General features: G+C 53.1%; 1 protein-coding gene and 1 non-coding gene across 2 annotated transcripts in view; both read right to left on the minus strand.

The window, feature by feature from the left end:
• The window catches only part of TRAF7 (TNF receptor associated factor 7), a 47,540-nt gene that overhangs the window by 7,135 nt on the left and 13,860 nt on the right, over window positions 1-26,545 (minus strand). Inside the window, exons 6-17 of the mRNA XM_060260753.1 lie at window positions 24,741-24,833; window positions 22,601-22,634; window positions 22,277-22,460; window positions 19,711-19,845; window positions 15,358-15,575; window positions 13,437-13,510; window positions 13,151-13,199; window positions 8,691-8,818; window positions 5,773-5,855; window positions 2,872-2,911; window positions 2,632-2,748; window positions 267-389 (exon numbers count right to left, since the gene is read on the minus strand). Coding sequence (XP_060116736.1) covers window positions 267-389; window positions 2,632-2,748; window positions 2,872-2,911; window positions 5,773-5,855; window positions 8,691-8,818; window positions 13,151-13,199; window positions 13,437-13,510; window positions 15,358-15,575; window positions 19,711-19,845; window positions 22,277-22,460; window positions 22,601-22,634; window positions 24,741-24,833 — 1,278 coding nt within the window. The remainder of the gene's footprint in view (window positions 1-266; window positions 390-2,631; window positions 2,749-2,871; window positions 2,912-5,772; window positions 5,856-8,690; window positions 8,819-13,150; window positions 13,200-13,436; window positions 13,511-15,357; window positions 15,576-19,710; window positions 19,846-22,276; window positions 22,461-22,600; window positions 22,635-24,740; window positions 24,834-26,545) is intronic.
• Window positions 3,837-3,911, minus strand: TRNAT-AGU (transfer RNA threonine (anticodon AGU)). Its single transcript has one exon. It is a non-coding gene; the product is annotated as a tRNA-Thr (tRNA).

Raw genomic sequence — 26,545 nt, forward strand, 5'->3', positions numbered from 1 at the left:
CAGTTGGCAGCTTGGAGAAAGCATTGAAAGTTAAAGTTGCTTTCTTTCCACCTCCCCCAAACTATTTGCCTGCCTGCCTGCCTGCCTTCCTTCCTTCCTTCCTTCCTTCCTTCCTTCCAGCTTTCAAACATCTGACATTCATATCTTGAGGCTTTCAAACATCTGGCATTTGTTCTCTGTGGCTCTTACATTAAGCAAGTTTGTTCCCCCCCTGCTCCAGGGTATGGCTTTGGGCAGTCAAAGGCTGGAAGGGGAAACATACAGACCTTGATGGTTTGGTAGGACCCGCTGTACAGGTAATTCTGGGATGCCACCAGCGCCCGGACCCAGTGGTTCAGCCCCGTCAGCTCCTTCTTCAGCTTCAGCTCGGTGCCCACAATATCCCAGACCTAGAGGGAAGAGTCACCATTCATGGTCCCTTCAACAGGGCCTCTGTTACAACCCTCCGCTCAAAGGCGGGAGGAAGTCTGCATGGCCAGGTTGTAGCCACAGCCCAGTGTGTCCTTAAGGACGCTGCAGAGAAAACGGCTGCAGCTGTCTCGAGCCAGTGAGCCGCACAAAACTAACGAAGCGGAAGGAGGAGGCGGACCCTTTCTTCCCTTGCCCCAAATACCAGTATTTTGAGGGGTACCCAATGAAGCCGGTGGGCAACAGATATAAGCTAGAGAAAAATAAATACTTCTGCACTCAATAAGTGATTAAAATGTGGAATTCACAGCCAGAAGATGTAGTGAAGGCAACAGGCCAAGGCTCCTTTAAAAAAGATTTGTGGAGAACCGAATCAGTTTGTTAAACCTCAAAGGGACTGGTCAGCCATCGTGGGACACAGGAGGCATATATATTTTGGCCACTGTGTGACACAGTGTTGGACTGGAGGAGCCATTGGCCCGATCCAACATGGCTTCTCTTATGTCCTTATGTGACACGGAGTGTTGGATTGGAGGGGCCATTGGCCTGATCCAACGTGGCTTCTCTTATGTGACACAGAGTGCTGGAGTGGATGGACCATTGGCCTGATCCAACATGGCTTCTCTTATGTCCTTATGTGACACGGAGTGTTGGACTGGAGGGGCCATTGGCCTGATCCAACAGGGCTTCTCTGATGTCCTTATGTGACACGGAGTGTTGGACTGGAGGGGCCATTGGCCTGATCCAACATGGCTTCTCTTATGTGACACAGAGTGCTGGAGTGGATGGACCATTGGCCTGATCCAACAGGGCTTCTCTGATGTCCTTATGTGACACGGAGTGTTGGACTGGAGGGGCCATTGGCCTGATCCAACGTGGCTTCTCTTATGTGACACAGAGTGCTGGAGTGGATGGACCATTGGCCTGATCCAACAGGGCTTCTCTGATGTCCTTATGTGACACGGAGTGTTGGACTGGAGGGGCCATTGGCCTGATCCAACAGGGCTTCTCTGATGTCCTTATGTGACACGGAGTGTTGGACTGGAGGGGCCATTGGCCTGATCCAACGTGGCTTCTCTTATGTGACACAGAGTGCTGGAGTGGATGGACCATTGGCCTGATCCAACAGGGCTTCTCTGATGTCCTTATGTGACACGGAGTGTTGGACTGGAGGGGCCACTGGCCTGATCCAACAGGGCTTCTCTGATGTCCTTATGTGACACGGAGTGTTGGACTGGAGGGGCCACTGGCCTGATCCAACAGGGCTTCTCTTATGTCCTTATGTGACACGGAGTGTTGGACTGGAGGGGCCACTGGCCTGATCCAACAGGGCTTCTCTTATGTCCTTATGTGACACGGAGTGTTGGACTGGAGGGGCCACTGGCCTGATCCAACAGGGCTTCTCTTATGTCCTTATGTGACACGGAGTGTTGGACTGGAGGGGCCACTGGCCTGATCCAACAGGGCTTCTCTTATGTTCTAGTGCAGTTCACCAGGGCTCTTCTCACATTCTAAGCCCGTCCCCTACTTGCTTTGAACTGGAAAAAAATGAATGACAACACACAGAAGCAGGGGTGTGTGTGTTGCTAAACAGATGTGTGGGCCAAACAGACAAAGGGTGTGGAAGGGTAGGGAGAAGAGGGGCAAGGCAGGGGGGGAACAGTAATACCATAATAGAAGAAACGTCAGGGTGAAACTACACTATCAAAACATTTATATGTGATAGGAAAAACCTTTTGGCCTCTACTTCTGAGTAGACTCTACTTCTAAATAATCTAAGATGAACAATAAATATGTGCACAAAAGGCACTTTAATATTCCAAAGCTTCTACCTTAAACAGACTGCAATATGAAACCCAAGAGTGCACGCAGGCACTTAGACATAATCTCTGTTCTCAAACAGGCTGCACCAAAATGAATTCAAAACGGTCTGCAGAAAAATAAACCAGAGTGCATGCGGGCACTTTTTAAAGGTTAAGAGTCTGCTTATGACTCATAAACCAAAATCATGCCGAAAACAGTCTGTAATGATTTCTTTCATCCAGGGGGAAACAGTGGCAGGAACTGACAGGAGCAAAAACTGTTGGTGGTGGTCAGAGGGAGAAAGCGGAAAACCTGGCAGCCATACTGGGAGAACTGGCTGGGAAAGCCAGGAGGGACTGAGGGCCACGTTCGGCAGGTGGAAAGGCAGAAGCCCCCCAACGGGCTCAGCTCCCCGCTCACCTTGATGGCTTTCAGGGAGCCGCTGAACAGCATGTTGTGCGAGGAGACCAGGGTGCACACGGGGTTGTCGTGGGCACGGATGGTGTTCACCTTCTGCAAGTTCTGAATGTCCCAGACCTGCAAGGGGAGGGGGGGGAGAGAACACTCTGCTGAAATTCCTGAGCAGCCTCTTCACAGCACGGAGGGAGGGAGGGAGGGAGGCATTTACACCAACTGCCGAGCAGCCACCAGCCCACTTACGATGATGGTGCAGTCTGCAGAGCCGCTGTACAGCTTGTTCCTGGGGAGAGAGCAAGGAAAGGCCTTCAGCCCAGCAGCCGGGAAGACCAGAGCAGGCAGCCGAGTTGCCTCCCACACAGAAGAGAGTAACAAGGGGACTGGTGAAGACTGCTCGGCCCAGGGGATGATGGACACGCTGCAGTTCTGCGGGAGGGCAGGGAGACCCAGAGCAAGTCCCGTTCCTGAAAACTGGAGCTTTAAAACAAAGTTTCCAGACCTCATGGCAGCAAGTGGGTTGAGTTGCCTGCTCAAGTTTCAGAGGCCAGAGGGGTGGCAGGATAAGGCCACAGGTGGGTCCTGTGGGGTGTGTATGTGTGTGTGTGTGTGTGCGCGCGCGCGCGTTCCCTGGCCCCACTGTGACCGAGACAGAATTACGCACAACGAGAACTCAAGCACATGTGCTTGGTAACTATGCATGCCGTGCAGTACATATGAAGCTGCCTTACACTGAATCAGACCTTTGGTCCATCAAAGTCAGTCTTGTCTTCTCAGACTGGCAGCGGCTCTCCAGGGTCTCAAGCTGAGGTTTTTCACACCTACTTGCCTGGACCCTTTTTAGTTGGAGATGCCGGGGATTGAATCTGGGACCTTCTGCTTACCAAGCAGATGCTCTACCACTGAGCCACCCTCCCTCCCCTAAAGAGAAACAAATTTATCATATGAAGCTGCCTTCTACTGAATCAGACCCTCGGTCCATCAAAGTCAGTATTGTCTACTCAGACTGGCAGCGGCTCTCCAGGATCTCAAGCTGGGGTTTTTCACACCTGCTTGCCTGGACCCTTTTGAGTTGGAGATGCTGGGGATTGAACCTGGGACCTTCAGCTTACCAAGCAGATGCTCTACCACTGAGCCACAGCCCCATTCATGGCTCTCCAGGGTCTCAAGCTGAGGTTTTTCACGCCTATTTGCCCTGGACCCTTTTTAGTTGGAGATGCCGGGGATTGAACCTGGGACCTTCTGCTTACTAAGCAGATGCTCTACCACTGAGCCACCATCCCTCCTCAACATATCTGAACCTGTGAAGCTGCCTTCTACTGAATCAGACCCTCGGTCCATCAAAGTCAGAATTGTCTACTCAGACTGGCAGCGGCTCTCCAGGGTCTCAAGCTGAGGTTTTTCACACCTATTTGCCTGGACCCTTTTTTGGAGATGCCGGGGATTGAACCTGAGACCTTCTGCTTCCCAAGCAGATGCTCTACCGCTGAGCCACCGTCCTTCCCACAAGTTCCTTCCTTGGTACAGAAGTCAGCTCGTCTACATGCAGAACGGTCAGCGCAGTGACAGGGCAGCTCAATTTACTGGCCTTAAAATGGCAGCAGCAGCTACCAGGGCACGCTTCAGGACGTTGTTGGACCAGCTGAGCAAATGGTACGGGGAAGTGTCCGGTCTAGGAGTATATTCAATAATAACTCTCCGCTGGCAAGGCCAATGGTACTATCCTATCTCACAATAAACACAGATCCTGATGAAATGGAGAGCTGTTATTATTGAAGACAGTCATAAACCTGACATAGTCGCGAAATTAAGGCAGTTTGCAGGTGGGTGAATATATATAGAAGCAGTTAGCTGTTACACACACGCACGCCTAACTTTCTGGTGCAAGAAAAGTTAAAAAATACTAAATTGCTACAATGCAGACATTCTCACACTACAATAGTCATTAGCAAAACACTCTAACAGATAATGATGACCTTGATGATGGGGAGGGATGATGGCTCAGCGGTAGACTGACTTTGATGAACCAAGGGTCTGATACAGTATAAGACAGCTTCATATGTTCATATGGGGAGGGACAGTGGCTCAGTGGTAGAGCATCTGCTTGGTAAGCAGAATGTCCCAGGTTCAATCCCCAGCATCTCCAACCCAAAAGGGTCCACGCAAGTAGGCGTGAAAAACCTCAGCTTGAGACCCTGGAGAGCCATGAATGGGACAGTGGCTCAGTGGTAGAGCATCTGCTTGGTAAGCAGAATGTCCCAGGTTCCATCCCCGGCATCTCCAACCCAAAAGGGTCCACGCAAGTAGGCGTGAAAAACCTCAGCTTGAGACCCTGGAGAGCCATGAATGGGACAGTGGCTCAGTGGTAGAGCATCTGCTTGGTAAGCAGAATGTCCCAGGTTCCATCCCCGGCATCTCCAACCCAAAAGGGTCCACGCAAGTAGGCGTGAAAAACCTCAGCTTGAGACCCTGGAGAGCCATGAATGGGACAGTGGCTCAGTGGTAGAGCATCTGCTTGGTAAGCAGGAGGTCCCAGGTTCAATCCCCAGCATCTCCAACTCAAAAGGGTCCAGGCAAGTAGGCATGAAAAACCTCGGCTTGAGACCCTGGAGAAAGAGCCGCTGCCAGTCTGAGGAGACAAGACTGACTTTGATGGACCAAGGAGGGTCTGATTCAGTAAAAGGCAGCTTCATATGACGGGCAGACAGTGTTAGAGGATCATAATACTTTCCTTTTCCCAGCAAGCATAGCAGGTGTTTTAGAACAGAACAGTAAAATGGCAAGGCATCTTGGCAGGAAGGGACCACAGTGAACAGCAAAGTACAATTGAGAAAAAACACCGTCAACAGAACTTATATATTCAAACAACTGAAACCAATTAGACAACAATCTGTATAGACAGCACATTTATGTAGTAATGTTTCAATACAATGCAGACACTTTCCACAAAGGGTGGACAAGTCCCAAAATGGTACAGTAAGGTCTGTAGATTCCTTGTAGCAAATATTCAAAAGGGTGTTGTCAGTCATTTAAATATATATGTTTTATTGACTCACAATGTTTTTTCTCCGTTGGATCAAGTAAGCAAGCAGTTTCCCACCCCGCCGTGCCCCAGGAGCAGGGAGTGGGGCCGGGCTTCTGACTCACCCCTGGATGCAGAGTGCCAGCACAATTCCGTCGTGGCCTTCCAAGGTCTTTTGGCACTTGTACGTGGTACAGGTGTCCCACACCTAACAGGAAACAGAAGGGTCAGGAGGTGGTGGTCCAGAACGGCTGGGAGGCGGGACAGGAAGCCCCTCAAGGTGTCCTTTGCAGGAAACAGTCGGGCTGAAAGACGGGAAGAGCCCCCGGGCACCTGCTTTCCCGTCTTTTGGGCAGGCAGGAAAAAAAACAACAACGCAGGGGACAGGAAACGAACAGGCAGGTGTCCTCCGAGATCCAGAACTGCGAGCCCCTGCGATTCTCGCTATGACTTCTGGGTAGAGGTGACAGAATAGGCCTAAGAACAAGTGCAGGGCCAGTCTGGTGTGTTTGTGTTCCTGGGAAAAGAGAAGCTGGCCCAATGCATAGCTGTACCACAGTTTCCCCCCACCCACTCCCTTTCTGCTTGTGCACCGGGGACTCAGCCTGCAAGTCTATCCACAAGTTTCCCAAGCCCTTCCAGAGCAGGGATTGGTACATTCCAGCCCCACAACAGACACCCTGTGAGATGAAGATATTGGATTTATATCCCGCCCTCCACTCCGAAGAGTCTCAGAGCGGCTCACAATCTCCTTTCCCTTCCTCCCCCACAACAGACACCCTGTGAGGTGGGTGGGGCTGGAGAGGGCTCTCCCAGCAGCTGCCCTTTCAAGGACAACCTCTCCCAGAGCTATGGCTGACCCAAGGCCATTCCAGCAGCTGCAAGTGGAGGAGTGGGGAATCAAACCCGATTCTCCCAGATAAGAGTCCGCACACTTAACCACTACACCAAACTGGCTCTCTAATGACGGGGCTCCTTCAAACTCATCTGAACCGTCTCTCGTTTGGAGGAGATGCTTTTAAATAGAAAAAAAATATGATGAAACGAAGGCTGCTGTCAGCTGCCCAGAGTCTACTGGCCAGGCGAGAGCCTCCAACCAAGAAGAAGAAGATGATAATGATGATATTGGATTTATATCCTGTCCTATAATCTGAATCTCAGATTGGTCACAGCAGCTGCCCTTTCAAGGACATCTCTCACAGCAGCTGCCCTTTCAAGGGCAACTCCTGCCAGAGCTATGGCTGACTGAAGGCCATTCCAGCAGCTGCAAGTGGAGGAGTGGGGAAGAAGAAGACTGCAGATTTATACCCCGCCCTTCTCTCTGAATTCGAGACTCAGAGTGGCTTACAATCTTCTATATCTTCTCCCCCCACAACAGACACTCTGTGAGGTGGCTGAGGCTGAGGGGGCTCTCACAGCAGCTGCCCTTTCAAGGACAACTCCTGCCAGAGCTCTGGCTGACCCAAGGCCATTCCAGCAGCTGCAAGTGGAGGAGTGGGGAATCAAACCCGGTTCTCCCAGATAAGAGAGCTAAGGCTGACCCAAGGCCATTCCAGCAGCTGCAAGTGGAGGAGTGGGGAATCAATCCCGGTTCTCCCAGATAAGAGAGCTCTGGCTCACCCAAGGCCATTCCAGCAGGTGCAAGTGGAGGAGTGGGGAATCAAACCCGGTTCTGCCAGATAAGAGAGCTCTGGCCGACCCAAGGCCATTCCAGCAGCTGCAAGTGGAGGAGTGGGGAATCAAACCCGGTTCTGCCAGATAAGAGAGCTTTGGCTGACCCAAGGCCATTCCAGCAGCTGCAAGTGGAGGAGTGGGGAATCAATCCCGGTTCTCCCAGATAAGAGACCTCTGGCTGACCCAAGGCCATTCCAGCAGGTGCAAGCGGAGGAGTGGGGAATCCAACCCGGTTCTCCCAGATAAGAGAGCTCTGGCTGACCCAAGGCTATTCCAGCAGCTGCAAGCGGAGGAGTGGGGAATCCAATTCGGTTCTCCCAGATAAGAGAGCTCTGGCTGACCCAAGGCCATTCCAGCAGCTGCAAGTGGAGGAGTGGGGAATCAAACCCGGTTCTCCCAGGTAAGAGAGCTCTGGCTGACCCACGGCCATTCCAGCAACTGCAAGTGGGGGCGGGGGGAATCAAACCCGGTTCCCCCAGATAAGAGAGCTCTGGCTGACCCAAGGCCATTCCAGCAGCTGCAAGTGGAGGAGTGGGGAATCCAACCTGGTTCTCCCAGATAAGAGAGCTCTGGCTGACCCAAGGCCATTCCAGCAGCTGCAAGTGGAGGAGTGGGGAATCCAACCCGGTTCTCCCAGACAAGCGAAGACCAGGGGAGTTTGCAGTCAAGCAGCACTGGAGAGACCGCCCCTCGAACACTGTGGGATTCTTCAGCCCTTGCTTGGGGTCCTCAGGGCCCCTTCACTGCCAGCCAGGGCTTGCCACAACCCCCTGCCCCAGCAGCCAGCAGTCCTGGCCTCCTTTGGGATTGGCTCCTGGCGGGGCAGAACGACATTTCCTTTAAAAAGTGCCATTTGTGCCACTTGCAGGAACGCGGAGCAACGATTGTGCCAGCCAATGAGTCATCGCTGGAACTGGCTTTGGGGGCACGCTGACCCTTGGGGGGATGGCTCGTCCTGAAGGAGCACAGCAGTCGGATTGGTGGGGGGGAGGCGGGTGGAAACTGGAGTGAAGAAAAAGGGGCAGGCTCGGGTAGGGGGCCACGGCAAGCAGACCAAGAGGAGGGAGAGACGCGCTTGAGGGAACAGAACTGAGAAGGCAGAAGAATTCCAAGAGTGGAACCTGGCGTGACCTCTGAGAACCAAGGAAACAGGGAATGCGGCATGTAGTTGGTACAAGACCATAAGCTGCCCAACCTCCTGCCAAACTGCTCCTGCTCCACTGCTGACACTTTTTTTTTGGGGGGGGGGGGGAACCCCGGCCCAAGTTCTGCAAATGCTGAGCCGCCAGTTTGTTTGTTAATGTTTCATTCGATTTCTACCCCGCCCTCCCAGCCGAGGTGGAGCAGCTTGGAAGCGCCTGACGCTCACCTTAATGGTTTTGTCAGAAGAGCCACTGAAGAGCAGGTCTCCGATGGAGTAGACGCAGAGGCACCAGACGGGGCCCTGGTGCCCGACAAAGGTCCCCTTGCATTTGAAGATCTGCTGGGGGTCGTAGGCTGCAAAGAGGAAGAGGGAAAAGGCACGTCGGCGGGAGAGCAGCGGCGGAGCCGGCAACGCTCCTTTCACAGAACGCCGGATCGGGCCCCTGAAAGGCTTTGGTGTCCTTGCCCCTCTCAGCGCAGCAGACAGAAGTGCTGCTCCAGAAAAAGGCGAATGGTTTCTCAAAAGGAAGCTCTCTCGTGCTAGCTTGGGGTTGCCAAGTCCAGCTCAAGAAATACCTGGGGACTTTGGGGGTGGAGCCAAAAGCAAGGTTGTGACAAGCAGACTTGAACTCCAAAGGGAGTTGCGGCCATCACATTTAAAGGGGCTGCACACCTTTAAAATGCCTGCCTTCCTTTGGAAAGAATGACGGGTAGGGCCTCCTTCTTTTGGGGCTCACAGGATTGGACCCCCTGGTCTGATCTTTTTGAAACTCAGAGGGTATTTTGGGGAGAGGCACTGGATGCTATGCTGCAAATGTGGTGCCTGTCCTTCAAAAAACAGCCCCCCCCCCACAGATCAATTCTCCATTACACCTCATGGCAATTGGTCTCCATCGGGACTAATGGAGAGTCCAGCAAACAGTTCCCTCTCCTCACCGCTTTTGTCTCCAAACCGGGGGATCCCCTGCCCCCAACTGGGGATTGGCAACCCTAGCTAATTCCCCTGCTCTCCGCTCATGAATCAAGCTAGCCTCTCCCTTCTCCCTTCTATTCCTGCCAGACGCAGAATATCAGCTTCCATTCTCGATGACCTACAGCTTCAGAGGGTGGTTGGGGGGGCGTCTGCCACGGAAGAGCTCAGTTTGAGTCCCGTAGTGCTTCAGAGACCAATGAAGTTTCCTGGTCACGATCTCCCTTCGAGCTGCAAGAACCTGCTGGGGTCTCCTGACATCTTCTGGGAATGGGCCCCTGAATATTCTGAATACCTTCTCTGTTGATGCCCATGGGGGATGCTGGCCTGGCCCCACGTATGAAGGCACTGTGTCAGACAGTGCGCTGGCTACAGCTCCCAACAGGTTCCACCCAACGTCCGCCTCGCACCAGCTCCCGTGCAGCTGCCCAGCATCAGCCCTGTATTTCCACTAACTGCATAGAGTGGAGGACTCCGCTCCTGTTAAGTTTTCAGATTTATGATCCTCTGCGCTCCGTTATAGACCGTCCTTTCCTGCCCTCTCTATGAAATTTACATGCAATGGTCACCACATCTCGCCAAGTTTCATGCGGCCCGCTACTTCTATGTCCTCCATTACTATCAACCCCCCCTTCCCACTCCGTTGCAAGCAAGATGTCACTCTGGGACAGGGGTGGCCCAACTGAAGATGAAGAAGAAGAAGATATTGGATTTATATCCCGCCCTCCACTCCGAAGAGTCTCAGAGCGGCTCACAATCTCCTTTACCTTCCTCCCCCACAACAGACACCCTGTGAGGTGGGTGGGGCTGGAGAGGGCTCTCACAGCAGCTGCCCTTTCAAGGACAACCTCTGCCAGAGCTATGGCTGACCCAGGGCCATTCCAGCAGGTGCAAGTGGAGGAGTGGGGAATCAAACCCAGTTCTCCCAGATAAGAGAGCTATGGCTGACCCAGGGCCATTCCAGCAGGTGCAAGTGGAGGAGTGGGGAATCAAACCCAGTTCTCCCAGATAAGAGAGCTATGGCTGACCCAGGGCCATTCCAGCAGGTGCAAGTGGAGGAGTGGGGAATCAAACCCGGTTCTCCCAGATAAGAGTCCGCACACTTAACCACTACACCAAACGGGCTCTCTGCAGCTTGGGAGCCACATGTGGCTCTTTCACGCACATTGTGCGGCTCTTGAAGCCCTCGCTGCCTCATCAGCCAGCTTGGTCTCCTTAAATCACTTCTCCAAGCCTACCGGCAGCTTGGAGAATGCATTTAAAGTTGCTCTCTTTTCACCTCTCTCTCCCTCCTTCTTCTGTCTTGCAGCTCTCGAATACCAAATGTTCCTGTCTTGTGGCTCTCAAACATCTGATGTTTATTCTATGTGGCTCTTACATTAAGCAAGTTTGGCCAGCCCTGCTCTGGGACTTCCAAGGTCATGCCCCACCCCCAAAGGCTCAGAGGCAGCAGGCATCAACCCAGAAACCCCTCGACGATGCATCTCTTTCCAAACATGCTTTCTGTGCGGTGTGTCGTCCTTCCTACAACACCGTGACCCTCTGTGGCTGTTCAGTCTCTGTTCAACGGCTGCCTTTTGTTTAACTCTCTTGTCGTCTAAAGGCAATCCTGTTCCCACTGGAAGCACCCGACACCCTGACCCTGCTAGTCCTAGAGAGCCAGATGCTCTCAGCTGGCCGCTCCCCAGCTCCCATCAGCCTTTGCACAGAACATGGGCGACCAGCTGTGATGCGGCCTTGGACTGTAAGCACTGGCAGACTCCTTCTGCTGCTGTTTATGCAAAGGCAGAGACGGTGCTTGTTCCAAGATGCTTCAGCTAGGGTCCAAACCCTCCCTTTCCCGACACTATATGGCTCTACTTGTTCTGCTGGCCCTATGAACCACAGAGACAACCCATCCCAGAGAGCTACTCTGGAGGACCAAGACCCACCCATCCTGTTTGCAACTTAAATTTGGCCTCCAGGACCCCAAGACTACGTTTCCCAAAATGCACCCTGACTTCTCCCCTGGGCTACCGACCTGGCTATCCCCGAAGTATTTCATAACTCTCGCATCCTTGGTCGGGATAAAGCAACAATTACGGTAAGTTTGAAACTCGTGTGCAGCTCAAGGGGACCAACTGAGGAGAGATTTCAAGAGACCAACTGAGGTGGGATTGCAATTTATGCAGTTGTTGGGAGTGTCGCAATGTTCTTTTGCCAGGAAGGAAGCTAAAATTAAAGCCAAACCAAAACCAAACGAAAAGAGGCTCAGTGAGCCAGCGTCCCTCATGCTCAACCCGTCTGTTGTCGCCACTGGGTAGCACTGATTTAAAATAACTGTATCGTGCCCTTCCTTACGCCTAAAGATGCCTTACAGAGTTTTGGAAGATGATACAACAAGAAATCTCCAAAATTTTGGGTTATGATTTTAAGAAAACTGCAGAGACTTTTTTGCTTGGATTGCAATTAGAAAAATTTCCAAAGGAAGACAGGACTTTAATTTGGTACTTGCTCTCAGCTGCTAGGACATTGTATGCGCAGCTGTGGAAACAGGGAAAAATACCAGAGAAATGGGATTGGATTGTGAAAGTTCTATCGTGGAGTGAGATGGACAAATTAACTAAAACTTTAAGAGACTATGATTTAGATATATTCAAAAAGGAATGGAAAAAATTTAAAGGATATATGGAGAAAGAGTGGAATGTAAAAAGACATTGGACAATTTTTTAGTATTAATGAGAAAAGAAAAGTATTGAACTTTGATTGGTTAGCGGTACCTTTATAATTGAATTTAAATTTATAACTTCGGGGAAGTCAAATATTAGAGGGAGGGGGGGGTTTGAAATATCATATGGGTTAGTATAGAAAAGAGACAATTAAATATTGTAACCATATGTTATTAATAAATTGTTAAAACCAAGATGCCTTACAGTCCACAATTAACCTGGTATGCGTCAAAATTGACAGAGTGAAACCCCAGGGGCCCCCTGCTCCCCCAAAGAGTCGCAATTCATATCCTGCTAAAAGCCAAGGCTCTGAGAGAACCTGGCAGCCATTGCACCTTCCCCCTGATTGCCTCCTGACAATCATCCGGCTGCCATGATTCTGGGCCTCCTGCAGTTTTCAGGGATGTCTTCAAGGACAGCCCGCTGTTCAACGCTTGACAGTAATCCATCCATGAGGTCCCAAAACTATGGATCAGGGCAGCCAAGGGCAGCCAACTAGAAGTCACTCCTAAACTCTGCGCCGAGCTGCTTTCCAGGCAGCGATCCTTGCGGCTCTAAGAGCACGCACAACACTTTGATGACACAACAGCCACCTCCCAAATAAGTAGATGCTCTTGGATTTGATTACAAATAGAGTGCCAACATCTGCATTTGCACTACAGCACACAGAGCATATCTGTTTGCAGCTAGAGGTTCTGCTCTTGCCGGTACAAATGATAAAGGAGCCACGTGAAACTGCCAAGCGTGCATCAAGTCATTTCTGACTTTACCAGCCCAATGAAACCATCTCGTTCGACCTCTTTGGCTTCAGACCTTATCCTTACAGGGCTGCAAACAGCCCGCCCAACCCTCTGGACCAATAACGCCATTCTGAGCCAGTGGGCCGGAATTCAGCACGTTAAAACAGAAGGCAAATTACAAAACGGCCCATGATTTAGCAACCACCGCCCTGCAAAGACAGCTGGCTCTGGCTGGGGGAGGGGGGGGGAGAAGCAGCGGGATACTCACAGCCCAGGATCCCCATGTTCAGCCGGGCGTTGATGTGGGACAACTCATCCTGCAAAGACACATCACAGAGCAGGTTAGTCCCGCCGCCATCTCCCCACGAGGATGAAGGTGAGAACTTTCCCTGGTGGGCCAAGGCCCCCCGTCCCTCAACACGACCCAGAAGGGAAGGAGTCTCAAGCAGAAAATATGGCCCCAGAGCGGAGAGCTGGAGGAAGGCGGCTGAGCCCCTGCAACACGGGTAGAATCAAGGTGCCAGCCTCGCGGCTGCGGGAACTCCGGCACTCACGTTCAGCATGGAGGCATCGCGCCGGAACTCCATCATGTCCTCGCTGAGCTTGCTCTGGTTCTCATCCAGCACATCTGCACGGCAAGAAGGAAGAAAAGGAGGACTGTGATTTCTTTGACACACAGCAGTTCCAGGAGGCAGATCTGCCTTAGTAGGTACGGGCCAGACGGGTACACGCTCCACCACAGCCAGTCTATCACCATAAATGCCACAGAGGCAGCTTTGAGTCTAGCACCAGCTCTCCCCTGGGACGGACAGCTTCCTGAGACAGCTCTGTGGGCTCTCAGCCTCAGCACATCCAGTCAGATTTCCCCGGGCACATTTCATCTGCCAGCCACATTCTATGCTGCTGCTCTTCCAAAACTCTCAGGATAGCAGATGCTGGGTCTTTTCTCCTTGTAGATATGGGCCAGACAGGTACACCGCCCAGTTCTGTTTGGTGTGGAGAGCCAGTTTGGTGTAGTGGTGAAGTGTGCGGCCTCTTATCTGGAAGAACCAGATTTGATTCCCCACTCCTCCACTTGCACCTGCTGGAATGGCCTGGGGTCAGCCAGAGCTCTGGCAGAGGTTGTCCTTGAAAGGGCAGCTTCTGTTAGAGCTCTTTCAGCCCCATCCACTTCACAGGGTGTCTGTCTCCTGAGAGCCAGTTTGGTGTAGTGGTTAAGTGTGTGGACTCTTATCTGGAAAACTGGGTTTGATTCCACATTCCTCCACTTGCACCTGCTAGCATGGCCTTGGGTCAGCCATAGCTCTGGCAGAGGTTGTCCTTGAAAGGGCAGCTTCTGTTAGAGCTCTCTCAGCCCCACCCACCTCACAGGGTGTCTGTCTCCTGAGAGCCAGTTTGGTGTAGTGGTTAAGTGTGTGGACTCTTATCTGGAAAACGGGGTTTGATTCCGCACTCCTCCACTTGCACCTGCTAGCATGGCCTTGGGTCAGCCATAGCTCTGGCAGAGGTTGTCCTTGAAAGGGCAGCTTCTGTTAGAGCTCTCTCCAGCCCCACCCACCTCACAGGGTGTCTGTCTCCTGAGAGCCAGTTTGGTGTAGTGGTTAAGTGTGCGGACTCTTATCTGGAAGAACCGGGTTTGAGTCCCCACTCCTCCACTTGCACTTGCTAGCATGGCCTTGGGTCAGCCATTGCTCTGGCAGAGGTCATCCTTGAAAGGGCAGCTGCTGTGAGAGCCCTCTCCAGCCCCACCCACCTCACAGGGTGTCTGTTGTGGGGGAGGAAGGGAAAGGAGAATGTGAGCCGCTCTGAGGCTCTTTGGAGTGGAGGGCGGGATATAAATTCAATATCTTCATCTACCTCACAGGGTGTCTGTTGTGGTGGAGGAAGGGAAAGGAGATTGTGAGCCGCTCTGAGACTCTTCAGAGCGGAGGGCGGGATATAAATCCAATATCTTCTTCTTCTTGTATTCTATCCTCACAATCCAGAGCTTTTTTTTACAGCAGGAACTCCTTTGCATATTAGGCCACACACCCCTGTTGTAGCCAATCCTCCAAGAGCTTCCAGGGCTCTTCTTACAGGGCCTGCTGTAAGCTCCAGGAAGACTGGCTACATCAGGGGTGTGTGGCCTAACAGGCAAAGGAGTTCCCGCTGCAACGAAAAGTCCTGGTCACAACCACTAGATTTGGCTGCTTGCCTGCCATCACAGACAGTTCCAACGAGGATCTCACTGACCCACCCCTCTGCTTTGCGCGAGGGACACCAGGCAGCCCTGCAAGGCAGTGTTGGGGCAGCGCTGCTCCTCTTGGCCGTACCAACCGTGCATGCGTGCGGTCTTGGATCAGCTCCTTTCTCTGAAAACCGCCCCCGGTCCTCACATCTGCAACACCGGATTGGCTCTGCCTCCCCAGGTCTTTGCGCCCCACATTACAATGGCGGAGGAGCCGCCCCCTCCCCTCTCTCTTGCCAGGGACTCACCGAACTTCATCTCCAAGTTCTTCTCGAGCTGGTCGATCTTCTCGGAGAGCTTGCCCAGCATGGAGCGCAGGAAGGCGATCTCCTGGTCCTTCTGAGCCAGGGCCACCTGCATCTCGTGGAAGCGGTCGTCCGTCTGCTGCAGGAACTCCTTCAGGCCCTCGAACTTGCACATCTCCAGGTGGGTCTCGTACGTGTCCTGGTTCCCTATGAACAGGCACCTGGAGGGACGGCAGGAGGGAAGCGGGAGGATGGAGGAGGAGGCCAGGCTCGGACTAACCTCAGACACCCATCTCCTTCCGCTGCACGTGCATTTGACCGTCTGCAAAAAATCTTTTCTCAACCAAGCCTGGACCGACCACGACAGCTTAGGAAGCCGGGCCTGGACTCCGAGAGAGCAGCGCAGCAGCACCAATGCTCCCTCTAAGCTGTGGAATCTTGTGAGCAAGCATTCTATCTTGTGAGCGACTGGCATTCAAGTTGTGAGTTACTGCCTAGATTAGAAAAAGAAGACTGCAGATTTATACCCCGCCCTTTTCTCTAAATCAAGAGATTCAGAGCGGCTTACGATCTCCTATATCTCATCCCCACACAACAGACACCCTGTGAGGTGGGTGGGGCTGAGAGAGCTCTCACAGAAGCTGCCCTTTCAAGGACAACTCCTGCAAGAGCTATGGCTGACCCAAAGCCATTCCAGCAGCTGCAAGAAGAGGGGGGAATCAAACCCGGTTCTCCCAGATAAGAGAGCTCTGGCTGACCTGAGGCCATTCCAGCAGCTGCAAGTGGAGGAGTGGGGAATCACACCCAGTTTTCCCAGATAAGAGAGCCCTGGCTGACCCAAGGCCATTCCAGCAGCTGCAAGTGGAGGAGTGGGGAATCAAACCCGGTTCTCCCAGATAAGTTTATGAGTTTTCAAGGCTTTATCTGTTTTAAATGTTTAACTGTTTACATATTTAAATATTGTTCAATTTTTATGTTCGAGTAATTGTTGGAAGCCGCCCTGATCCACTTGCGGGGAAGGGCGGGATAGAAATCCTAAATAAATAAAAAATAAGAGAGCTCTGGCTGACCCGAGGCCATTCCAGCAGCTGCAAGAGGAGGAGTGGGGAATCAAACCCGGTTCTCCCAGATAAGAGAGCTCTGGCTGACCCAAGGTCATTCCAGCAGCTGCAAGTGGAGGAGGGGGGAATCAAACCCGGTTCTCCCAGATAAGAGAGCTCTGGCTGACCCAAGGTCATTCCAGCAGCTGCAAGTGGAGGAGGGGGGAATCAAACCCGGTTCTCCCAGAGAAGAGAGCTATGGCTGACCCGAGGCCATTCCAGCAGCTGCAAGAGGAGGAGTGGGGAATCAAACCCGGTTCTCCCAGATAAGAGAGCTCTGGCTGACCCAAGGCCATTCCAGCAGCTGCAAGTGGAGGAGGGGGGAATCAAACCCGGTTCTCCCAGAGAAGAGAGCTCTGGCTGACCCGAGGCCATTCCAGCAGCTGCAAGTGGAGGAGTGGGGAATCAAACCCGGTTCTCCCAGAGAAGAGAGCTCTGGCTGACCCGAGGCCATTCCAGCAGCTGCAAGTGGAGGAGTGGGGAATCAAACCCGGTTCTCCCAGATAAGAGAGCTCTGGCTGACCCAAGGCCATTCCAGCAGCTGCAAGCGGAGGAGTGGGGAATCAAACCCGGTTCTCCCAGATAAGAGTCTGCGCACTTAACCACTACACCAAAATGGATTTGCTCTGGGGCCATTTTTTTGTGAGCTAAGATAAAAATGCGTGAGCCGGAGGCTAAAAAACTGTGAGCTAGCCCACACTAACGCAGCTTAGAGGGAACACTGCTCAGCACTGTTTCTCTACAGAGCTCCTAGTTCTGCTTCTTATCCCGCACCCTGAATCCTCCCTGCCACTTTAAACACATTGATTAACAAAGCAACACAGTTGTGGGAGTTTTCTTTTGCACTGATCATTTTAAGGAAAGCCTCCTCCACTGGCATTCTGTACCCCGGACAGAGATTTCTGGTCTGACTCAGGGATAGCAATGCTGTGCAACTGATTCACCATTTTCACTGTAACGTTTTGCTTATGAAAAGAGAGAGAGAGAGAGAGAGAGAGAGAGAGAGAGAGAGAGATGCAGTACTAGAGGGGCTTCTCTCCCCCCCCCCCGCCTTAGTTAAATGACCCGGGGGCTGAATCCACCCGAGATTTTCTGCTGTTGGTAGAAGAGATGTAATCTCTGCAAAATTTCCCCAATTTTATTCTCACACCATCTGAAGGTCCTGCTTCCCAGGAGTAGCATTTTGGGGAGCTCAGCGGACTGCAGGAATGCCCTGTTCTACTAACAGAAGAGTTTTACATTAGGGGCAATTTTCGTCTGGACCCAACCCTGTCCTTTTAGCCATTTTTCTCAGTGCATCGAGAGAATGTTTGTGTGGCTTCTCGAGCGATGCATTTCAGCCCCAGCTTTTTAGTTGCTTGGAAGAACAAATCAGCCAGTATCATAATGCCCCTGTATAAATCGATGGTGCGGTCTCATTTGGAATACTGTGTGCAATTCTGGTCACCGCACCTCAAAAAGAATATAACATTGGAAAAAGTCCAGAAGAGGGCAACTAGAATGATTAAAGGGTTGGAACACTTTCCCTATGAAGAAAGGTTAAAACGCTTGGGGCTCTTTAGCTTGGAGAAACGTCGACTGCGGGGTGACATGATAGAGGTTTAGAAGATGATGCATGGGATGGAGAAAGTAGAGAAAGAAGTCCTTTTCTCCCTTTCTCTCAATACAAGAACTTGTGGGCATTCAATGAAATTGCTGAGCAGTCGGGTTAGAACGGATAAAAGGAAGTCCTTCTTCACCCAAAGGGTGATTAACATGTGGAATTCACTGCCACAGGAGGTGGCGGCGGCTGCAAGCATAGCCAGCTTTAAGAGGGGATTGGATAAAAATATGGAGCAGAGGTCCATCAGTGGCTATTAGCCACAGTGTGTATATATGTTTGTGTGTGTACATACACATATATTGGCCGCTGTGTGACACAGAGTGTTGGACTGGAGGGGCCACTGGCCTGATTCAACATGGCTTCTCTTATGTTCTCATGTGACACAGAGTGTTGGACTGGAGGGGCCACTGGCCTGATCCAACATGTCTTCTCTTATGTTCTTATGTGACACAGAGTGTTGGACTGGATGGACCATTGGCCTGACCCAACATGGCTTCTATTATGTTCTTATGTGACACAGAGTGTTGGACTGGAGGGGCCATTGGCCTGATCCAACATAGCTTCTCTTATGTTCTTATGTGACACAGAGTGTTGGACTGGATGAGCCATTGGCCTGATCTAACATGGCTTCTCTTATGTGACACATAGAGTTGGACTGGATGGGCCATTGGCCTGATCCAACATGGCTTCTCTGATGTTCTTATGTGACACAGAGTGTTGGACTGGATGGGCCATTGGCCTGATCTAACATGGCTTCTCTTATGTTCTTATGTGACACAGAGTGTTGGACTGGAGGGGCCATTGGCCTGATCCAACATAGCTTCTCTTATGTTCTTATGTGACACAGAGTGTTGGACTGGAGGGGCCATTGGCCTGATCCAACATAGCTTCTCTTATGTTCTTATGTGACACAGAGTGTTGGACTGGAGGGGCCATTGGCCTGATCCAACAGGGCTTCTCTTATGTTCTTATGTGACACAGAGTGTTGGACTGGATGGGCCACTGGCCTGATCCAACAGGGCTTCTCTTATGTTCTTCTGTGACACAGAGTGTTGGACTGGATGGGCCACTGGCCTGATCCAACAGGGCTTCTCTTATGTTCTTATATGACACAGAGTGTTGGACTGGATGGGCCTGTGACCTGATCCAATAGGGCTTCTCTTATGTTCTTATGTGACACAGAGTGTTGGACTGGATGGGCCATTGGCCTGATCCAACATGGCTTCTCTTCTGTTCTTATGTGACACAGAGTGTTGGACTGGAGGGGCCACTGGCCTGATCCAACATGGCTTCTCTTATGTTCTTATCTGACAGAGTGTTGGACTGGATGGGCCACTGGCCTGATCCAACATGGCTTCTCTTCTGTTCTTATGTGACACAGAGTGTTGGACTGGAGGGACCACTGGCCTGATCCAACATGGCTTCTCTTATGTTCTTATGTGACACAGAGTGTTGGACTGGAGGGGCCATTGGCCTGATCCAACATGGCTTCTCTGATGTTCTTCTCTTCTTAAGAAAACGGTGCCACCCCTAAGAAGCTCCAGCTGCTGAGGTCCTGTGCGCCTCCTTCAGAGCCCCCGAGCAGAGCGTGACAATCTCGCGCCCTCTTTGCACGTGCCCAGCTGAGGAGAGCCGCTCTGCCCTCCCGCTTACCCGTATTTGGAGTGGGGGCACTTGATGTGCTCGCACTCCTTGAGGTGCGCCTCCAGATTCATCTTGAGAAGGGGGGGACAGCTGGGGTTGTTGGGGCACCGCACGGGCCGGTAGTCGCAGCTGCCTTCATGGTCCCTGAGAGGAGGAGAGAAAGGCAGAGAGCGTCAGCGGAAGGGGGCCCTTGGCAAACCAGGCCCATGAGAAGGGACTGAAGACGGAGGGCTTTCCCGTCTGCTGCAGCAGGAACCAGATTGCCTGGGCATCTCTTTTGGGACTGAGCGGGGACCGAAGCCCCGCACACCTGGGTGGGGGTGGGGGTGGTTCATAACGGAGCCGCTTGAAGAGGGAAGCATTTCCGGGCTGTCCTTTCTCTTGGCAGCATCCCCCTCCCCACAGGCACAGCCCAGGGTTCAGCTGCCTCTCACAGTATCCTTTCCTTTTAGCCCCTGTTTTTAGACACTTAAACAAGCCCCGTGTCTAAAAACACCTCCCTTTGACTCTGCCCTGCAGCTTCTAGAAACTGAACCACAAAATAAGTACGTCGGGAATCAGAACTGAACCGGAGCAGCCAAGGCATGAATGCATCAAGGTCCTGCGTAATTTCGGGCTAAATACAAAGGGAGTTTACCCTGCCCTGAGAACCAGTTTTGGTGTCGCGGTTAAGAGCAGCGGACTCTAATCTGGAGTCTGCGATCTGGGAGAACAGAGTTTGATTTCCCACTCCTTCTCCTCCTAGTCTGCATGCAGCCTGCTGCATGCTCTTGGGTCAGTCCCAGTTCTCTCAGAGCTCTTCCCTCAAGAGCGGTTCCCTCTCAAAGCTCTCTCAGCCCCGCCTGCCTCACAGGGTGTCTGTTGCGGGGAGAGGGAAGGAAAGAGATTGTAAGCTGCTCTGAGGCTCCCAGTGAAGGTGGGGTATAAAGCCAACTTCTTCTTCTTCTTCTAGATGGAAGGCCCAAGGCAAGCGGAGAACATGTTCCCCCCCCCCACTCCCCACAGGGCCTCTGGGCTGCCCAAATGGGACTCAAGAAAAAGAGCAGCAGTAGGGTTTTATATGCTGCTTTTCTCTACCTTAAGGTGTCTCAAAGTAACTTACAATCACCTTCCCTTCCTCTCCCCACAGCAGTGAGGTAGGTGGGGCTGAGAGAACTATGACTGACCCAAGGTCATCCAACCGGCCCTCGTCTGAAGGAGTGGGGAATCAAACCCAGGTACAGTACACCGCTCTTAACCATTACACCCCGTTGGCTCTCCGAAAAAGGGATGCCAAAATGAAGAAGAATTACAGATTTATATCCCACCCTTCTCTCCGAATCAGAGTCTCAGAGCAGCTTACAATCTCCTATATCTTCTCCCCCCACAACAGACACCCCGGGAGGTGGGTGGGGCTGAGAGAGCTCTGACAGAAGCTGCCCTTTCAAGGAGAACCTCTGTGAGAGCTCTGGCTAACCCAAGGCCATTCCAGCAGCTGTAAGTTGAGGAGTGGGGAATCAAACCCGGTTTTCCCAGATAAGAGAGCTCTGGCTGACCCAAGGCCATTCCAGCAGATGAAGTGGAGGAGTGGGGAATCAAGCCCGGTTCTCCCAGATAAGAGAGCTCTGGCTGACCCAAGGCCATTCCACCAGGTGCAAGGAGAGGAGTGGGGAATCAAACCCGGTTCTCCCAGATAAGAGAGCTCCGGCTGACCCAAGGCCATTCCAGCAGATGAAGTGGAGGAGTGGGGAATCAAGCCCGGTTCTCCCAGATAAGAGAGCTCTAGCTGACCCAAGGCCATTCCAGCAGCTGCAAGTGGAGGCGGGGGGAATCAAACCTGGTTCTCCCAGATAAGAGAGCTCCGGCTGACCCAAGGCCATTCCAGCAGATGAAGTGGAGGAGTGGGGAATCAAGCCCAGTTCTCCCAGATAAGAGAGCTATGGCTGACCCAAGGCTATTCCAGCAGCTGCAAGGGGAGGAGTGGGGAATGAAACCTGGTTCTCCCAGATAAGAGTCCACACACTTCACCACTACACCAAACTGGCTTGCATGGTCTGCAAACGGGGCCACTCTCCGGACTGCAGAGCCCTTCTGCTGGCAGAAAGATCCTTGCTCCAGAGAAAAGAAACCCCATCAGCAGAGGAGATTGCACGGCTTTTATAAAAGAGCAACCAGATGCGGAGAATGAGTCTTCGATACACTGAACCTCCATGTTCCAGGACAGTATATCAAGCCGGGAGGAGATCGACGTCCCCGCTCTCTGCTTGCAAGCTCTGGCTAACTGCTGCTCTCGGAAGCGTAAAAACAGACTGGATCACAGTCAGATTTTTCAGCCAATTGTTTCTGCCAGCTTTGCAGTAGATTCGTTGGGACGCTCCCGCCTCATCGTGCGACAAAAGTGGGCAGCCCCCTGCCCGTAACGAGACACGCCGACTGAGTGGCGTGAAGCCCTTTGGGCGCTCTCCACTGCAGTGCCTGAAAGAAAGCCCCTCCCTGCACACAGAACAACCAGGGGAGGCCTGCCAAGAGAAGCGAGATGGAGAAGGGCTGCGGAGGCGCAAGGAAAACACCAAGAGCGGGGGACGGGAGGGCTTACTTCCTGGCGCTCAGCTTAATGGTGAAGGGGCAGCCGCGGGCGTCCACTTCGAAGACGGAAGGCTTCCCGCTGGCCACAGGCCGGCAGCCGTACTTGCAATGGATGAAGAGCTCCCCGATCTGTTCGGCCACGGCGATGTTGTTCACCACCACGGTCAGTTTGGCGTTGTCCACCGGGCACTTTTCTGAAGAGAGACACAAACGTGGGTGGGCAAGAGCGGCTGCAGGATGCAGGGCAGCACAGGGCCCTGGCGCAGCACGCTGCGGGGGGGGGACTGAGTACCCCCCCCCAGAACACTCGTTTCGGCTTTGCTTGGGTACCTACCAGAGGTTAAGGCACATCTCCTACAGAACGTGTGCTGTCGAGAGAACACAGAGACAGTAAGAATGGATTCTGCGACAGAGAGCTCTTCCAGCAGGGCCTTCCCTGGCTTGCTTCCTCTCTGCCCCGGCTCTTCTCCGCTATCTGGGCTCACAGCCACCCATCCCCCCAACTCCTCACCTGGCTATTGACCCCCACAGACAGGCGGGATCCCTGTTGCCTGCCCAGCAATCTAATGCAGATCTAAATGAGTAACCGCGGTGCTTTATGGAGCCCGATATGCAAGACCCCATGCAAGAAGACGACGACGACTGCAGAGTTATACGCTGCCCTTCACTCTGAATCAGAGACTCAGAGCGGCTCACAATCTCCTATATCTCCTTCCCCCACAACAGACACCCTGTGAGATGGGCGGGGCTGAGAGGGCTCTCACAGCAGCTGCCCTTTCAAGGACAACCTCTGCCAGTGGAGGAGTGGGGAATCAAACCCGGTTCTCCCAGATAAGAGAGCTCTGGCTGACCCAAGGCCATTCCAGCAGCTGCAAGTGGAGGAGCGGGGAATCAAACCCGGTTCTCCCAGATAGGAGAGCTCTGGCTGAACCAAGGCCATTCCAGCAGCTGCAAGTGGAGGAGCGGGGAATCAAACCCGGTTCTCCCAGATAAGAGAGCTCTGGCTGAACCAAGGCCATTCCAGCAGCTGCAAGTGGAGGAGGGGGAATCCAACCCGGTTCTCCCAGATAAGAGAGCTCTGGCTGACCCAAGGCCATTCCAGCAGCTGCAAGTGGAGGAGTGGGAATCCAACCCGGTTCTCCCAGATAAGAGAGCTCTGGCTGACCCAAGGCCATTCCAGCAGCTGCAAGTGGAGGAGGGGGGAATCAAACCCGGTTCTCCCAGATAGGAGAGCTCTGGCTGAACCAAGGCCATTCCAGCAGCTGCAGTGGAGGAGTGGGGAATCCAACCCGGTTCTCCCAGATAAGAGAGCTCTGGCTGACCCAAGGCCATTCCAGCAGCTGCAAGTGGAGGAGGGGGGAATCAAACCCGGTTCTCCCAGATAAGAGAGCTCTGGCTGACCCAAGGCCATTCCAGCAGCTGCAAGTGGAGGAGCGGGGAATCAAACCCGGTTCTCCCAGATAAGAGAGCTCTGGCTGAACCAAGGCCATTCCAGCAGCTGCAAGTGGAGGAGGGGGAATCCAACCCGGTTCTCCCAGATAAGAGAGCTCTGGCTGACCCAAGGCCATTCCAGCAGCTGCAAGTGGAGGAGTGGGAATCCAACCCGGTTCTCCCAGATAAGAGAGCTCTGGCTGACCCAAGGCCATTCCAGCAGCTGCAAGTGGAGGAGTGGGGAATCCAACCCGGTTCTCCCAGATAAGAGAGCTCTGGCTGACCCAAGGCCATTCCAGCAGCTGCAAGTGGAGAAGTGGGGAATCAAACTAGGTTGTCCCAGATTAGAGTCCGCACACTTGACCACGACACCCAACTGCCTCTCAGCGAAGTGGCAGGAGAGGACGAGGCCAGCCGTGGGGCTCCCTTCTCCCAAGCTGCCCGGCAAAGCAATATTGCAGCCTCAGGTTATGAGCGCTCACTTCCCTTTCCTGGCCTGCGCAGCCACGGAGCACACTCTCTTCGCAGAGACGGCAGCCGGGCTTGCAAATCCGGCCAGCCTCCTTCCACAGCTATTCCCCCTCCCCCCGAGAAATAAACCAAAAACACTGCAGGGGATGGTTGAAACAGCAGCGGAAGTTTTTATGGGCAGCGAAAATTGCTTTCAGCAGAGCTGAGGAAAGGCCCAGACCTGCACCTTTCGCCTGGTGGGGACTCGTTGGGGGACATCCTGACCCTTGAATGGAGTGACCACAGCTCCTCCACTCCCACTGGCAGAGCCAAGCCTCGCTCTCAGGCCCAGGTCCCTCTGGCATCTGCTGCACAACTGAACTGCTGCCACTGGGGGCGGGGGGCTGAACCTGGAGCCATCTGCCACTCACGCTTGGGCAGCTGCACTCTTGCGGGGGGGGGTGTGTGTGCATGGGGCCAGGGGTCCCACTCTTCAACCGGAGGTGTTTCCAAGCTGGACGTCGCAGGCAAATCATTCCCCAAACCATCCAGGAGCCAGACGCAGTCGCAAGCGCCCCCCCCCCACTCCTTACCCCACAGGTGGTGATGACGGGGTCCTTGAAGACACTGCAACACAGCTGGCAACACAGCTTCACAGAGGGCTGCTCAGCGAACACCAGGGGCTCCTGAAAGGGGGGGGGGGGGAGAGAGCAGAGGAAAGCTCTCTGGTAAAACAGCCAGCTTTGCTTCCCCCCAACTCCAGCTCAGCAGCGCTATCAATGGAGAGCGGAGCGGGGGCGGGGGCAGTGCTGGTTCTAGCTAGCGGTAATAGCCAGATTCCTCCCGCCCCCAAGCCAAGCTGCTTTTCTGCAAAGAGCAATCGCTTATTCCATGGGGACAGATCAAGAGAAGTAGAGCCAGAGTCCAGAAAACACCTCAAACGTTACCTGGAGCCGGATACCTGAACCCAGCTTCCGCCGGGGATCGAACTCAGGTCGTGAGCAGAGCTTAAGGCTGCAGTCAAGCAGCTTCACCACTCTGCGTCGCGGGGCTCCTTCTGTGAATTTAGGGGGAGGTATTTGTGAGTTTCCTGCATTGTGCAGGGGGTTGGACTAGATGACCCTGGACATCCCTTCCGACTCTTGGAATTCTGATTAACAAAATTGGTGGCAGGGGAGGAGCTGTTGTGAGCCACTGCTGACTTCTGCAGACAGAGCAAGAACATGAGTCCAGCTGTCCTCGTATCTCAAAGAATGGAGTGATTCCAGATGCCAGACAACATTAGCAGGCAAAATGAGACCAGAAGGTGTGTTTGGATTAGGTGCGATACGCAGAGAGGATTTCTGATTTCTCTGCGCCTGCTTTCTCTCTGCATATCGCACCTAATCCAATCACGTCTGCTATTACCCTTTGCCTGCTGTTGTTATTTCGACATGTGAAATCGCTCCGCTCTCCGAGATACAAGGACAGATGGGCTCATGCTCTGGCTGTACAGGAAGAAGTGAGGAGTGACTCACAAAAGCTCAGACCCAGCTGTAAATTTTAAAGTCTTTAAAGTCCTACTGCAGGGGTGGCCAATAGTAGCTCTCCATGGCTGGGGCTGACGGAAGTTGTAGGCAAAAAACATCTGGAGAGCTACCGTTGGCCACCTCTGTCCTACTGGATTCTAACTCTTTTCTGCCACTCGTTCTACTGCTTGAGCCCTTGACTAGCTAAGCGTCTGCCTTCCCCTCTGGAAGAAGGATCAAGAGAGGGCAACAGCCCACCCCAACGGCATCTCTGGCACAGTCTCAGAGGGGCTTACATTCTCCTTTACCTTCCTTCCCCACAACAGACACCCTGTGAGGTGGGTGGGGCTGAGAGAGCTCTCTCAGAAGCTGCTCTTTCAAGGACAGCTCTGCTGACCCAAGGCCATTCCAGCAGCTGCAAGTGGAGGAGTGGGGAATCAAACCTGGTTCTCCCAGTTAAGAGCCCGCGCACTTAACCACTACACCAAACTGGCTCACTGAATCAGCATGGTGACGCACACGAAGCCACTGCAGACTGTCACTCCGAGCTCCACGCAAGCCTGAGGTCTGGATTCCAAGGCTACGGACCCCTGGGGCACGCTGGGAGAGGATTCCATTTGAGATTCTGAGCACGAGACCTGCTTGGTACGAGCCGCTCGAGGGCCCACAGCTTGGTTTTGCCACCTGCTGCCGTCAATTCTCCACCTCCCTTGTGCCACACGGACACCACCCCAGAGACCCTCAAGAGGCCAAAGGCAAACCTGCTTTGGAGGTTTTCAAGCAGAGACCAGACAGCCACCTGACAGCTGGGCAGATCGTGAGCGGGAGGGTAGGAAGGGCTGCACCAGGGCTTCGTTCTCATGGGCCCTTCTGATGTGCCCAGGGAAACG

This window comes from Heteronotia binoei, chromosome 20 (genome assembly GCF_032191835.1).
Source record: "Heteronotia binoei isolate CCM8104 ecotype False Entrance Well chromosome 20, APGP_CSIRO_Hbin_v1, whole genome shotgun sequence".
In the NCBI taxonomy this organism is placed as follows: Eukaryota; Metazoa; Chordata; class Lepidosauria; order Squamata; family Gekkonidae; genus Heteronotia; species Heteronotia binoei.